General features: G+C 40.3%; 1 protein-coding gene across 9 annotated transcripts in view; it reads right to left on the bottom strand.

Moving 5' to 3' along the window:
* The window catches only part of MYRIP (myosin VIIA and Rab interacting protein), a 260,265-nt gene that overhangs the window by 113,953 nt on the left and 129,854 nt on the right, over window positions 1-16,458 (bottom strand). For all 9 annotated transcript variants that reach the window (XR_014540110.1, XM_083577737.1, XM_083577732.1 and 6 more), the window contains one exon: window positions 14,565-14,715. Coding sequence is in view for 8 of the 9 variants with exons in the window: in XM_083577737.1 (XP_083433863.1) it covers window positions 14,565-14,674 (110 nt within the window). In the remaining variant the exon portion in view is untranslated. Of the gene's footprint in view, window positions 1-14,564; window positions 14,716-16,458 lie in introns of those variants that run through there.

Raw genomic sequence — 16,458 nt, 5'->3', positions numbered from 1 at the left:
TGGTACCTATTTATCTACTTGCACTTTGACGTGCTTTCAAACTGCTAGGTTGGCAGAAGTGGGGACCGAACAACAGGAGCTCACTCCATCGTGGGGATTCGAAACACCGACATTCCGATTGGCAAGCCCTAGGCTCAGTGGTTTAGACCACAGCGCCTCTATTGCATAAAAGTATGGGAAAAGCGAAATAATGCCAATGATCTGAACAGGGTTTCTTTATACCTATACTTATATTGTCCACTATTTGAAACACTGAAGACACCATGGAAAAACCACAGGGTACTGGAACCAGCCAACTCATAGAACATTCAAACGTTTCAGGGATACCAGGAGTTCCTGGACTTATTTTACAAATAAGATATAGCTTAATGGTGAAGCAGATGTGCTACAGGTAGGAAGGGGTACATGGGTTGCTTCTGGAATTTCAAGCTGATAGCTTTTCACGTAACACAGACGGAAAGGGGTCTTGCCAGATGTCCTTGATACATATTACACATTAGGTTAAGTAAGCGATTTTTAAAACCCCACCTTCAGGCTTTCTACTCGTGCAAAATCACACAGGTGGGGGCAAATGAGTGCAGAAGGCGCCTCACTTCAGAGGGCAATGGAAAAGTACATAAGAGCCTGCTGGATCAGGCCAATAGTTGCATTCGTTTATGAACAGAACTAAAGAAAACAGAATTGTGCACAGTTGTTTCCTTCTCCTGTCCCCTGGAAGAGCAGCATGTGCGTGTTTTGCTGATTGCCATTAAACAATTTTAAACAGCTGATATTAGGAATTGAATGCTGCAGTCTTGCCAAATGACTTGGAATAAACAGATAAAATATTTATGCTAACAGGCCCAGATCTTCCAGGCCAATGAAGCTGTGCTTGGCTCCAATCTGGAGTCAGAGAATGGGAGCCAGGGAGTGATGTGCAGCCGGGAGAAGCAAGTTTCAGAATGCCAGTCCAAGTAAATATAGGCCCAAGGTGAAGGGCCGAAGGTGGAAATTATATCTGACTGCACTAAGCACTGGCCATAGTGCCCTTCTGGAAGGACTCTGGGGTGGAAGGGAGATAATACTCTGCTCCTACCTACAGGGTCATTGCCAGAAAGCAGCACTAGGGGGCTGTTCCTCAATCCCATGGCTTTTGAACTGCGGGGTCCTATAAAAGTCCATTCTGTTTCCTACAGCCATACGAAATCACTGGGATTTGGAGCATGGTATAATCAGTAAGTTAATGACACACAGCTATATCTGAATCAGGAGGTGCTGTGTAGGGTGTCGTGCCATATCTATGTATTTCAAGTTATAAGTGCACCTGCTTCTGGCCAGAATTATATCTGTACATGACCAGCATTCCTCACTGCCCTTGGTTTTCACCATCCCTTCTTTCTGTCATAGTCCAGCTGTTCCCTTTTTTTTTCAGGGGCCATCCAGAGTTCTATTCTTTTATTTCTTCTGCCCTATTTCACATATTAATGCACTGCCTTCTCTGCCCTGCACTTGTCCTTGCCTCCACTCATCCTGCTTTCATCATTTTCTTTGGCCTCTGAAAACAAAAGGAGATGAAAACATTTGGTTTTGTTTGAAGCAAGGAAAGAACAGGGATTTTAAGAGAACCTCAAGCTACTTCTCAAGATTTCTTCAAGAAACCTCAAGATTTTTTCTTCTTCTTTTTTAAATAATATTTATTACTTTTAAAGATTACAGAAAAGGAAAAGAAAAGAAAAGAAGACAAGAGAAAAAAGAAAAAAAAGAAAAAAAAGCAAAACAGTACAATATATAAACAATACAAAACACAACCTAAACACATTAAACTAAACACATTAAACTAAACTAAACAAAATCCTAACCCTAACCCTAAATAAAACAAAACAAAAACAATTTTAAAACATACATCACACCTTTTCCATACTCTATCTTTCATTCCCTTATTTCCTCGACCTCCTCTCACCTCCCTTTTTGTATTCCACTTCTATTAATTGTTTCAGCAAATCCTTTCCATCTTTCTCTATTTTCTATCATATTATAAATATCTCAGCATATTTTTAACCTTATTTTCCATTAAGACTAAAATACTTATATATGCTTAACTCCTTATAACATTTCTGCTAAGGCCATAAAATTTCATTCCACCATTTTTCTATCACTCATTAATTTTACAGTATTTCTATATATAAACTTTAAATTTTCCGATCTTCTTCCACCATCTCCTCTCCCTGGTTTCAGATTCTGCCAGTCCTTTCTGTCAATTCCATATAGTCCATCAACCTGGAGATCTTATGTCCGAGGCTCTTGACTCTTTTCCAGGTCCCTTCTGCAGGTCTTCTTCATATTCTTTACTTCTAAAGAGCAGATCTCTGGAAGACTCCAACCTGACAATACTTTTGTTCCTTCTGGACAGGTCAGCCAAATTTCCATAGTTGAAGCTAAGATCCGTAAAGTGTTTCAGGACATGTTTCAAGATTCCTCCAAATCCAAAGGCTCCCAGAACTTCAATCTCCTCCAGACCCAAGTCCATGTCCCAGAAGTCAGTTAATCCCTGCATAGAGGGATCTTTCCAACCTTCCTTCTTCAGTCCAGGCCGGGATCCGATCCTCAGAATCTGACTTTTTCTAGATTTCTCCTTTCTCCTTCTCCTCCACAATTTGTCCTGCCGAAGTAGATTCCTGTACCAAGTCCTGAATTATTTCTGTGTTGGTGCTCACTTTTTGTCCCATATTAATCGCTTTTTGTCCCAAGTTGTCAATTTTAAATGCCATGTCGTCCGTCTTCTTATGAAGCTGTTCCAGCGAATAGCTTATCTTGCATAATACAGTCACTATGGCTTCTCCTGTCAACATTTTTAAATGGTCCAAGGTCAATCTCTGGTTCTCACAATTTCTTATCTTGCAGCTGGAGATTCCCCAGTTACACTCCTGTAACAGTTTCAAAAGCTCCCTCTAGAGGGAAACAATCTCCACTTGTATCAATTCTTTCAAACACAACTCAAGCCATAAAGATAGTTTCAATTTTCAGTTACTTTTCCTCCTTTTTAAACGCAGAAGAGGACAATGGAAACAGTATCTTTCTCTTATTTAGCTGGCTGTCAAATACGTTCTGTTCGCAGTCAATGAACTCTCCCAAAACGTCACTGTTTCTGGCAGCCCTTTTCCAGGTTCAGAGCAGTGGTAATTTGATTTTTCACTCTCTCCTGCAGGCTCGCTAGGTCCAAAATTTCCCCCCTCTTCTCCTGCTTCCAAGGGTTTTTTTTTTGTAATTTTAACCGATGGAAATTTAATCCTTTGCCAAAGGCTTTCCAAGACTTTAGCTTGTAACGTCTTTGCTTCAATCTATTTACAAAAGAGGAAGGCGGACTTCCTGTTTAAGACCTTCCCGTTTCGGTGCCAAATTAAGGTATTTAAGGATCCAATTTTCCGTTCTACTCACAGGTAGTTGTTTAAAGTCCAATTGTCCACAGAAAAAAGTCAGCGCTCTCCGGTAACAGCAATGCGGCTTCACTCCGTGAAAGAAGCAGTCAATTCGAAGCACCGCGCCACTCACCCCACGTCGCTCCGGATCCCCAAAACAGGGTTTCCCCGCGAGTAGGGGAGGCGCAAAAGGTGCCAGCCAAATCCCAGGTTCACAAGCTTCCCCCGCTTGTGATTTCAATGGGTCTCCGCCTTCGCCGTGGCGGTCAGACCCTGCTTTTCACGGAGCAAGTTCCTCCCGATCGGAGGAGCTCCGCCATTGCCGGAGGCGCCAACCCGGAAGTCCAAGGATCGCCCAAGGATGTGAGAGCGATCTGGCTGCGACATCGGTCACCCCATTGATCGCCAGGGTTGATTCGGCTGATCTGGCTGGCTAAGCGGATGTCCCCTTCCTCCCTCACCGCTCCATGTGCGTCCCTCCCGAAGCTGCACGCTCGGTGGAAGAGGACGACCATCCCAGATAGAAGGAGTGTACCGTTCTTTGGTCAAGGGTATACGATAGCTGCGCTCCCCTGCTAGAACCTCCAAACAAGCTCAAGATTTTTTCTTCTTTGGCGATCACTTGTAGCCAAGTAAGATTGTCTTCCATGAACACAGTCTTAACAGTGTGTCTGTAGGTGACTGTGGAGGCCAATTCTGGATCCACACATCCTTCTACAGTGGGAACATAGGTTTCCGGACAGGAGTTGATCATGGTGTTTGCCAAACATGCCTTCCTCTTAGCATGTTTCTCCCTTTTGTCCTCAGTTCGAGCATCTTCAAAGCCCATGACACCTTTGGTAAAGCCTGTTCTCCAACTGGAGCACTTGCAGGCCAGTGTTTCCCAATTGTCAGTGTTTATACTACTTTTTTTAGATTTGCCTTGAGAGAGTCTTTAAACCTCTTTTCTTGACCACCAGCATTACACTTTCCATTTTTAAGTTTGGAATAGATTACTTGTTTTGGAAGACGATAATCAGGTATCTGAATAACATGACCAGTCCAACAAAGTTGATGTTGAAAAATCATTGCTTCGACACTGGTGATCTATGCTTCTTTCAGTACACCATACACAAAGCGCAACAGGCTGAATAATAATAACTGTGAAAATTTTACTGGTTATTTCCTATCGTAAAGGTCTAGCCCAGTATGCGCAACATATACAATTCATATGTATGGTGTATAACCTATGAGGCTAATTCCAATAATAATACATTTCTTCTTTTCTTATATGTTCTTACTGCTTGTTCTTGTAAGTTCCTGTACACAACTGTCCCGGATTTGGAGGTACCGCAAATTTTGCAGAATTTATGAGAGGACCTCAGCAGCTACGGGGGAGTTGTGCTTAAGGAGATGCTGGTAATGTTCTTTCCAGCACAATGCAATAGCTTCTTTATGTTTCAGAAGTGTGGTACCATCTGTTTAGGCATAGGGGGCGTATGCCATGATTTATTGGCCCATAGATGGTCTCTGTGACTTTAAATAAATTCTTTGCATCATGAGTGTTGGCTAAGTGCTGGATCTCTTGAGCTTTTTTTATCCACTAGGTATTCTTTAGTTCTCTGGCTCTTCTTTGAAGCTTATCCTTGGCGTTGGCATACATTTTTTTCTTAGTGGTGCAGTTTCTATCTCTTTGCCAGATCTGAAAGGCCTTCCTTTTTTTTTTTAATAAGATATTTATTAAGATTTTTTACAGTATTACAATAAAATGGAAAAAAAATAACAAAAATACAAAATAAAAATAATTAAAAACACACACATTTTCCATTGCTTATTTTCCTTTAGCTTGTTTCCCAGACCTCCTCATACCTCCCTTTTTTGTATTCCACCTCAAATTGTTGGTTCAGCAAATCCTTGCCATTATGTTTTTACCTATTTATAACCCTTTTTTCATATTCTCTTAAAGCATTACAGCTGGAAACCACTTAATTTCTATCCAACATCATTCTAACATTCGTTAATTTTACAATATTTCTGTAGATAATCTTTAAATTTCTTCCAATCTTCTTCCACCGACTCTTCTCCCTGGTCTCGGATTCTGCCAGTCATTTCTGCCAATCCCATATAGTCCATCACCTTCATCTGCCATTCTTCCAAAGTGGGTAAATCTTGTGTCTTCCAATACTTTGCAACAAGTATTCTTGCTGCTGTTGTAGCGTACATAAAAAAAGTTCTGTCCTTCTTTGGCACCAATTGGCCGACAATGCCCAGAAGGAAGGCCTCTGGTTTCTTCAGGAAGGTATATTTAAATACCTTTTTCATTTCATTATATATCATCTCCCAGAAAGCCTTGATTCTTGGGCTTTTTTATCCACTAGGTATTCTTTAGCTCTCTGGTTCTTCTTTGAAGCTTATCCTTGGCGTTGGCATACATTTTTTTCTTAGTGGTGCAGTTTCTATCTCTTTGCCAGATCTGAAAGGCCTTCCTTTTCTTGTCAATAATGTGTTGAATCTCACTATCATTATCATCAAACCAGTCCTGGTGTTTCTTGGTTTGGTACCCAATAGTTTGTTCACAGGCTACAATAATGGATGTTTTTAGCTTGGTCCAGTGTTCCTTGATGTTATCAGGGAAATCCGAAAGCAGATGGTCCTTAACAGTTGTTTGGAAGCAATCCTGCTTAATAGGATCTTGAAGGGCTTGAGAGTTGCTTTTGTGCCTTGGTTTCCTTCCTTGAAGCGTGTGTTTAGGTATAATCTTGACAGCCATCGTGGAACATATTAATCGGTGATCTGTTCAGCAGTCATTGGCACTCGTCATAGCTCTGGTAAGGAGTACATCACGGCGATCTTCAGCTAGGACAATTACATAGTCTAAGAGGTGCCTAGCAGTTCGAAAGCACGTTGAAGTGCAAGCAGATAAATAGGTACTGCTCCGGCGGGAAGGTAAACGGCGTTTCCATGCGCTCCTCTGGTTCGCCATGCTGGCAACATGACCCGGAAGCTGTACGCCGGCTCTCTCGGCCAATAAAGCGAGATGAGCGCTGCAACCCCAGAGTCGTCCGCGACTGGACCCAATGGTCAGGGGTCCCTTTACCTTTACCTTTAAGAGGTGCCAGTGGTTCAACTGACAGTGCCTTCATTATGTTTTTAATTTATTTATTTTGTCGAAAGAGTGTGTTGGTAATAACAAGGTTGTGCACTGCATATATAGTCAAAAGTAAGATTCCGTTCTGGTTGCTGTTGCCAGTTCCTTCTTTCCCTGAGAACCAGTGTGGTGTAGTGTTTAAGAGCGGTAGACTTGTAATCTGGTGAACCGGGTTCGCGTCTCTGCTCCTCCACATGCAGCTGCTGGGTGACCTTGGGCTAGTCACACTTCTTTGAAGTCTCTCAGCCCCACTCACCTCACAAAGTGTTTGTTGTGGGGGAGAAAGGGAAAGGAGAATGTTAACCGCTTTGAGACTCCTTCGGGTAGTGATAAAGCAGGATATCAAATCCAAACTCTTCTTCTTCTTCCCAATAGTCACAGGCCACAGATCGAAATCTCGCCAAACTCTTGCATTAAAATTACCCAGGGGGCTTGACAGCATCGTTCTGATGAGTCTGCTGCTGTCTGTGACAATCACACATTCCCCTTGGGACTCCGCTAACTTAATTCATCACTTGGGAGACATTCTCACAAACAAAAATAAATCTCCCCCATTGCAACTTGCTGTTGTGCAGTGATAATGTTTCTGCTCTACTCTGCTCAGCAATGGGTGAAGGAAATTGGGGTGGGGTGGGGGAGATATTGTCCCATTATGTACTGAAGCAGCTGCTCAAGACTCCTTTGAAAGTTATCCCATTCCTACCCTTCCTCCATGATTTTCAGATTTTGCCTCATAAGAGCCCTGTGAATTAGGATAGGCTGAGAAATACTGATCTGCCCAAGTGAGGTGGATGTAAATATTAAGCTGAGATACAAATATCCAGACATGGTCAATGAAGAGAGAATTTAATGCTTTATTCTGTTAAGTGTTTTATAACATTCTGATTAACAGCACTAACTCAAATATAAATTAATTTCACACATGTAAAATGTGTTGTTCTTCATCTAATGTTGCTTAATCTAATTTAAAATTACAGAAGAGGAAAGAGCAAAATGGTAGGTTTGTTTATATGAGGGCAATGTAATAATATTTGGCTCAAGAGACAGTGACTGAAATAATTTTGTTTTCTTGGAACCAAAAACATGCTGGTTCTAACTGCTGTTTTGTTTTGTTTTGTTTTGTTCCATTGCTGTGCAATTAAATAGAATTTACCTCCAGAACCCAGTGCTTCCGAACACCACCATGTTTGGTGCAACATATCAAATAATAGCATTTAGAGATGTGCTATACATACAGATATGCATGAATCCTTATGTTCCTTTTAATAAGTTTGCTGTAAAAGGAACAACTGTGTCAGGGGAGAAAACCCATGAAGTATATGCCGTTTCCGTATTGCCCCTTTCTATATGTGAAGTTGATTAAAAAGAAAAAAGAATAGACTACAGTCATTCAATTTTCTAGAGTTTTGGAGCTAGAAGAACTATTCCAGAGAATTCTATGCAAATGTGATATTGTAAACTAGAAAACTCATTCACTTGGTTTCTTTAGGTCTTAGACTAAGTAATATCTCATGCTTTGGGTATTATGATTTAAGAAAGATTTGGGGGAAAACAACTAATTATAACGGATCAAGAACGCTTTGCAGACTGAAAACTAGGCATTTAAAACATGGGGCAAAGGTCATTACAGCCAAGCACAACATTCATGAAATTATCAAGCTCACACAGAAGTTGTATATGTTCACCATTGGCAGTTTTCTTAGCTTCTCTTCTCAGAATATGCAGGGTCTCTTAGAGATCTTATTTCTCAGTTTCAGACATCTTACATAAAGTACTTTTCACAGGAGATGGGAAGCAACCTTATTTGGCAAGATTAGAAATTCCTGACTCATTTCATTTCACCCCAGGATAAACAGCAGTGGTATTATCTATGGTCAGGAAAGAGAAATCATGGAAGCTGAAACACCCTGGAATTCTTTGATCATGGGATCTTAGGAAACAGTAGTACAATAAATTTTTTAGTTTGTATAAAGAAATCTAGGTGCAGCTATTGTCTCAAACCTGTTTCATGTATCTTTCATACTGGAACTTGTTGCAGAAAAGGAGAAATATCAGTTCTACACAACTTAAGCTTTACTGAACTTAACCTCTACGAAAGTAAACAGCCCAAAGAATCTCTACCAGCACAACTGTAGCTGCGAGTACAAGCCGTAAGCAAGGTTTGGTTGGGGGTTTGCAATCCATGGTTTGTCTGGAGTGAGGCAAACCATATGCCACAAACCACAATCTCCTTCCTTGGAATCCTCACACTCATGCATTTCCACTAAGCCATGGTTTGGAATAACATCATGTGTGAACCAGTTTATGCATTCTGAGGATATATGTCCCATTTTAAAACTGGGGGGGGGCACTGTGGCATTGCAATCAGCGGCTAGCCTAAGGTCAATTAGTGTATCTATGGAAAATAATTCTTAAGCAGAAATAAATAATAGAATCATTATAAGCATGTGCAGAATGCTCCCCCAACAAAAGTAACTGCATTAAGAAGACCGAGTTCTTCATTTATCAGAAAGGGACACCTGATTGTGATGTCAGACAAAGGATTACAATTTCTGATAGACTCTGTGGAAGAGAAATGGAAAATATGCTCTTGTTCATTGTGCATACCATTTGTCTCCCTTCATGGCCCCACAGCACAATCCTAACCATATCGACCCACATGTAAGTCCTATTGAATTCAACCAGACAAATATCCAGAGGTACCCACTACTATGTGATACATCCCAGGATTCCATCCTGCTTTTGAAAATGGAGTCATGGTTCGAACTCTGGTGATCCTTGGCACAAGGATCTAACTAAATTAGAGCGTGGAGGATGAAGGAAGATTACACAGACCAAAAAAACGCGGGGGCGCGAGCCATTTGTGGAAAATTTTCTGGAAGGAAAGAGGATACGAAAATCAGATGTAAACCATTGTAAGAAGAAAAGCAGAGGGGATGTTTTAAAAATGTAGCTGTTTTCTGACAATGGAGATGCAATCAGTGCTTAACATATTTAAAGAGAAAGGGGCGCTGGGGCTTTAAGCCATGTGCAAGACAGGATAGATGATAGATAGATAGATAGATAGATAGATAGATAGATAGATGATAATACCCTATAATCTGTTCTTCCATCTTACACTTAGAACAGAGGAGCAGGTTGCCTCTGAACACTTGCTAGCTCAGTTTATTCAAGGGCCAAGCCTATAGTATCCTCCCTCCTGGTTTTTCCTCCTCTCCACCTTCCTTGTTCCAGCAGCCCAGCTCATGAAATAAAAAATGTATTTTAAAAATAAATATGATGATGATGATGATGATGATGATGATGATGATGATGATGTGCTGTCTTCTACTATGCTGGGTTGTTGGTTTTTTTCAAATATTCATCCTGTTTTGTGGAACGTCCATTTTTTATTATACAACAATCAATAATGTATAGGAGTGAAAAATGGGCTGAACACATTTTTGTTGCATAAGATCATCTTTGTCATGCTTCCCCAGTAGGAGGGGAGGTTCAGAGAAAATGGGTCAATAATAATGTGTCTAATACTTAACATTTTACACTGAGGATTCTTGGAGGGAAGTTAAAAAGGGAAAACAGCATTTTAAATTTTTGGAGCTTGTCTCACTGAAAAGTGTATGTCATATAGCTGATTGCTATAGGTCTTCAATAATTCTGCTTCTTCGTAAGATAAAGAATGTAAACAATTCAGAAGTTCGTTTACAGATTTGATGAGTGTTTCTGTTTGGATACCTGGTCCGTGGACCCCAGTTAGCATAGGCATCAGTGCATAAGGAAATGTAGCTGCATCATGTCAAAGACATAAATTTGGCCTGCTAAGAGCATTTGCCAGAGTGGAAAAGTAAAGCATCAATACAGGATATAATGGGATTTGGAGCTCAAAAAATCAGAGCACCATTGCTGGAGCCTTTTCGTTCAGACCTGCTATTGAGCACTATAGACTAGAACAAGCATCCAAACAAAATTAGACCTAGCTGCAGCTGCCCTATGCAGATCTGTCTAGAGATTGCGATGTTAATAAAAGCTCTGTAAAAGCATTAATGAGAATTTCCATAATTTTTGTTCGTAAAGGTTTTCCTTCCTCTTTGAGATTAGCTCTTTATTGCTATAGAAACTAGGAAGGTGACGGCTCTCATCAGTCACCAGAAACAAATGTAATACAAGGTTGTGGTGCCACGTCTTCCAGGCTCCTTATTTATTAAATTTGTATATTGCCCTTAATCCAAAGATCACAGGGAGGTTCACAACATAAAAATGCTAAATGGGAACACAAAGTGCATAATAAACAGAAACAATCCCTTGATGCAGCCCTACATTTCCTTAAAATATTTAAGTCCTGTGCTAATCTGGTTTGACCCTTCCTGATCTGGAACATCTTGTAGGCAACAAAAAAATTGCAACCCAGTTTATGAGAGGAGGCGGCCTGTGCCTTAAAAGGCAGAAAGCCAAGGGAGAGCTATGGCAGGATGATTAGTTGGGGAAAGGCCACCAGAAGGAAGAGGCCTGAGGAGGCAAGAAAAATTGTGATGGTAAAGAAGGCAATGCAAACCTTTGGTTGTAGCCCTCTAATGCATAACATTTATTTTATTTATTTAAAGGATGCATGTGAATACATAATCTTATTTGTATGCTGCCTTTCCACAGTTCAAAGCACACGCAAGGCGGCTTGCAACATGAAAAAATACATCACTACAACGTAACAAAAGTGGTCATAAGCAATAAATTAAACATACACACACACACACACACACACACACACACACACATATATATATATATATATATATATATATATATATATATATATAAAAACCAAACCGAAAAATTTCCACATAAATCACAACAAAATCTAAAATAAAGATACAAAAGAACAAAGGCAACAACCGCACTTAACAAACTCCTCCAAACAATACCCCTGACCTTCATAAAACACAGAAATAAATCCATATGTTAGAGAGAGGGGCTACAATCCAAGGCATGATTCTTCCCTTGTTTTTCGGAAACAAGTCCCATTGAAATAAATGGAACATAGGGACTTTAGTGGAACCTGGTCCATCTGGCCCGGAATCCTATTTCCAAAATGTTATATCAAAGGTCTCCAATGCGTAAGTCAAGAAAACTTATCTTACATAATCTCATTTGTGTTACCGGCCTAGGAAAGTGAATAATACTCCTCCTATAAGGCTATCAGGCCCAGCTTCTGAATACACAAGATATCCATAATTAAATATTGATTTTTACATCCCAGCTACTCATTATCTCATAGTATGCCACATCCTGTGAGCTAAGCAATAATTATTCATTTGTCTAGCGGATAGGGTGTTGACCTACAAACTTAAACCAGGTTAACTCAAGAGATCTTAGAACAAACTTCAAAACGTTTTGTGCAAACATTGTATTAGTTTACACAACCTGATGTTCTGGGCATGTAGAAACATGTGGTTTTGATTCAGCCTTTATGGGATTTTTTTTGTTTTTTTCTGATAGAATACTATGCTGGTACTGAATGCACAATGTTCCAATAAGTGAAATAATAGAATAGTAACCCGCTACCTACTGCCTGCTTCCAATTCACCCCTTTTCTGTTCTTTACCTTTTTTTCTGTTTTTCAACTATTTTCCCCTGCAGTCAGGAACCCACCTTTCTCAAGAACCAGGAACACAGATATAAGATTATAATGTAGATACTATACAGGAGCAGATGGCACAGCGGGTCAGTGCATCTAGCTGGTAACCAGAAGGTTGGTGGTTTGAGCCCACCCAGAAATGGCAGTGGGTAGGATTCCTGCATGGGAGGGGTGGGACTAATGACCCTCTTACAACTCTAAAATATCTTTGATTCTATAATCTGAATGATCAATATAAATCAATGTTCCACAGTATACCTGGAATTCTGCTGTGCGTAGTGGAAATAAAATCGAAATTCCAGAAATATTTAATGGACATCTGATACAGTATTCAAGATGGAGAACAACAGTATTGAAATATTTATATTTTATATTGCAGTAAACACCAGCAATGAAATAGTCTTACCATAAACTTCAAAGCGTGAACACATTCATCTGATAACCTCTAGAGGTCAACCTTGGGAAACCCTATTCAAATTTTTCAACTGTAATCAAAGAATGCTTCTTCCTGGCTTGCCAATTTTCTAGCATACCTTTTTTTATATATAATTCAGTTGCGAGAGCTCCCCCTGCCCAGTCTGAAGTGGGAGAAGCCAGACACAAGCTCACCATTCAGTGAGAACCAGAACCAAGAACTACTGTTGTGATGAAAAGTGGGGCCAGAACTGCTATGAAATAATGTCAGACTTGTTTCTAGGTGCATCACTTATTCTTTGGCATACGATTAGGCACTGAATTATGATGAAAACTGCAATTACTCTCAATTGTAATCAGCAGCTGCCACATCCTGCCATCCAATGTGAAGTTGTTAAGGTGCCCATCATTCTAACTTGTTGTTTCAGGTTATCATCAAATGGAAGTACAAAACAACAGTTCCCGGTCCATTTTTTCCTAGCCTCTTTGAGCTCACCTCTGTCTATTAAGCGTCTTATGTATGGACACAGAAATGAGTCACTTGGTAAACACAGAGCCATGGGAATATTCCCACCCCTTCTCTAGCAGGAGTGCTTAAAGGAAACACTTTCAGCTTCTTACTGTAGGTTGAATATAAACTAGTATTATATAGGAGGCATGTGGGAGTAATTCATGTCATCGGTGACATCTAAAGTTCCAAAATCAAATGTTGCATTAATTAACATAACACATGTTTTAATATATTCCAAATCTGTTGACAGCTCATCAAAACACTCCAAAGCTGACCTTACAACGTATTTGAGAAACAAGCTTTAGAAAAATTGCCCTATCACAGAGTTCAACCGAGTTATTAGCTACATTTTCACGTGCTACTGGCAGAAAAGAACCAAAGGAATTTCAGTTACGACAACAGTACGTTTTGCTCTTTCAACACAGCTCTAAACCACCGAACAAATGAAATACATGAAATGTTGCTCATTGCCAATCTCTAACACGGAGATGGATAGTGTTGCAATAGTCTTGCATAAAGTATGTAGCAATGGCATGGCAATTACTGAGTTTTAGATTAAGGTGGTATGGTTTTAGTGCTCTCATCTCTCAGGTGGACTTCCACACCTGGACAAAAAAATGATGAATTCTGATTAAGTAACTATAATTTAATTTTTAGTTAACATGAATGGCAGGCTAGGCGCTTGGTAGAAATCCACAGCAAATGAGGAGTATTAACAGCCACTAATAGAGAAGATCACTTAACTTATGGTTTCCTGCCTTATTTTTCTTCATCGGCTATCATTTCATTTATTACTTTATGCTTACATAACTATCTGAAGCAAAACAGTTATAACAGGCCAGGGCATTTGTAACCTCGGTTCTCTGGAACTCTTGCCCTTTGTCTCAGCTCTGAGCAATAAGCACTGGCGGAGGAAGCGGGGTGCAAGGGGGTGCGGTCCGCCCTGGGTATCATCCCTGAGGGGGGGTTAGCCCTGCCCCCGGGTGCACAGCCTGTGCGCCGCTCCGGGTGCTGGAGCAACTAGCTCCGCCTCTGGCAATGAGCAATGCTACTATTACTAGGAATCAGAGGAATCCAGAATAGCCCAATCTAAGTATCAGGTGCCTACCAAATATCTTCCACACCTTGACCAGAATGCATAGCCTTGGCCACATCTCAGGCAAGTATATACCTCCATACTCTTAATGAGACATTATGCAAAAAGTTACAGAGGGATTTCTCTAGCAAGTACCTTACCCTCCTCCCTCCCCCAACTAGAGCAAGGTGCCCCAAGTCAGTCTCACCTTCCGCTAAAAAATTGCATTGGTGGTTCAGTGGTAGAATTCTCGCCTGCCACGAAAAATTTGCTTAAGTTTTGTAAAACAGAAGTGTTGGATTCTTAATTCAATCACATCAAAATATAATGAATTCAGATTACAGATGGTGCAAAATGTATACCACTCAACAGTTTTCTTATCAAATGCTTACATGTTCCACTTTCATGGGTCTTACCTCAGTCTATCTTCTTCTTTCTTGCGGAGGGTGAAATCTCGCTGGACCACCTGCAGGACATGCTCCGCTTCATCATCAGTCAAGCCAGACAAGTCTAGCTTCCTCCCCATGGTTAGTTCTATCTTCAGTGCAATCAATTAACGAAAGGAATCTAAACCACAAAAGGAAACAAAATAAAGAATGTAAAAACTAAAAACTCAGTTGAGCTCCTAAAAATTAAAAAAGAATACTCATTTAAAAACTGGTATAATTCACAAGAGGGTGAATCTTTTTTATATATGTAGAATCAATGTACATCTCAGACCTACAGTTCTTACGAGACAAACTGCATGTCAACTTCCAGTTCAAGGAAAATATTCACCAGATTGATCAACAAAACAAAATGTACCCCAAAGCAGTTTCAGGGAGCTGCAATTTAGAGAAGTTTGCATGACAATGGCAGGTAGATGCTCATCTCTTTCTCTGCAGTTTTGTTTTCTTACCCCTTCAAGCTGCTTTTCTCCCCATGGTGTGGTAAAAAGGTACAGATAACTGTCCTTTTTCATACCAAGAGCAAAAAGTAGTTTGAAGTGTGTGCCAGCATGGGGGTGGGGAGCAAAATGTATGGCAAAGACAATATTTTTTAAACCTCTTTTGTTCTCACCAAGGTCCCTTCCATACAACCTGTTTATTGAGCATTCATCTTGTTTTTTTGCAGAGAGCTTAGATGGCATTGCATTGAGTGTTATCCGTCACTTTCCAGTGCATTTTCCTGCCATTCTGCTTATCCTAAAAAGTCCAATCTTTTCGCCTAAAGGGTTTGCTGTGCAAAAGCTCCCAATCCACTTTAACTGTGAAACCGAGTTCTGGCACAGTCTAGAACTGCCCTGCTGAATCTGTTTCTGAAATGTTATAGTTCAAAATGTCTAATGCTCCTCTCTCCCTCTAAAACAAAAACAAAAAACCTTCACACAGAAAACAAGTATGTTAGGATTATGTTCAGGATTATAGGCAACCATTTCCCAAGATATTCAGTTATACTGTACAGTGGTACCTCAGGTTAAGTACTTAATTCGTTCCAGAGGTCCGTTCTTAACCTGAAACTGTTCTTAACCTGAAGCACCACTTTAGTTAATGGGGCCTCCTGCTGCTGCCACGCCGCCGGAGCACGATTTCTGTTCTCATCCTGAAGCCAAGTTCTTAAGCTGAGGTACTATTTCTGGGTTAGCAGAGTCTGTAACCTGAAGCGTATGTAACCCGAGGTACCACTGTACTACCACCCAACTCAATCAGCAGTCTGTATTCACTAAGCATGCTCAGTCTTCATTGGGGGGGGGATCCTTTAAAAAAAAAATCACCCAGCTGCAAACCTTATATACTTTGTTGGAAATTATTATTTAGTTATGGGCATGTGGTTTAAATACTTACGCATGTTGTGTTTTATTGAATATTTGTATACCACCTTGAATCCTTTGAGATGAAGGGCAGTTTTAAAGTGTAACAAATGCACAATTTGGGGGTTCCTCCAAGCCTACTGAGACCTCCGCCTTGCAGGTGGATGGACCTGTTTCAACTATGAAGAGATCCACGCTCAAAAGAATGAGTTTGCTGTTAGTAAACAGGAAATGCTACATTTGGAAAGTGGCTTTGAAATTTCCTTACAATCAGATTCTAGATGCCAAATGCAAGTTATTACATGCAAGATTTGGAGGACAGAAGTAATCAAAGCTACTTAATTCTGAACAAGAAATGGAGACTGCTCAAGCACTTTGAGTAGTGCTGCCTTAGCCTTTGATCCTCAAGGCAATCCAATAATAAGCCTGTCCATAAAGCTAGAACTAATGAACAACACACACAACTCCAGTAAAAATGCACACACACACAAACAGAAATGAACATGAGTTGTTTAATTACT

Source organism: Podarcis filfolensis, assembly GCF_964270895.1.
Source record: "Podarcis filfolensis genome assembly, chromosome: 12".
Lineage (NCBI taxonomy): Eukaryota > Metazoa > Chordata > Lepidosauria > Squamata > Lacertidae > Podarcis > Podarcis filfolensis.
Note: the sequence above shows the minus strand (reverse complement) of the source record. Positions and strands in the feature narration are given on the sequence as shown.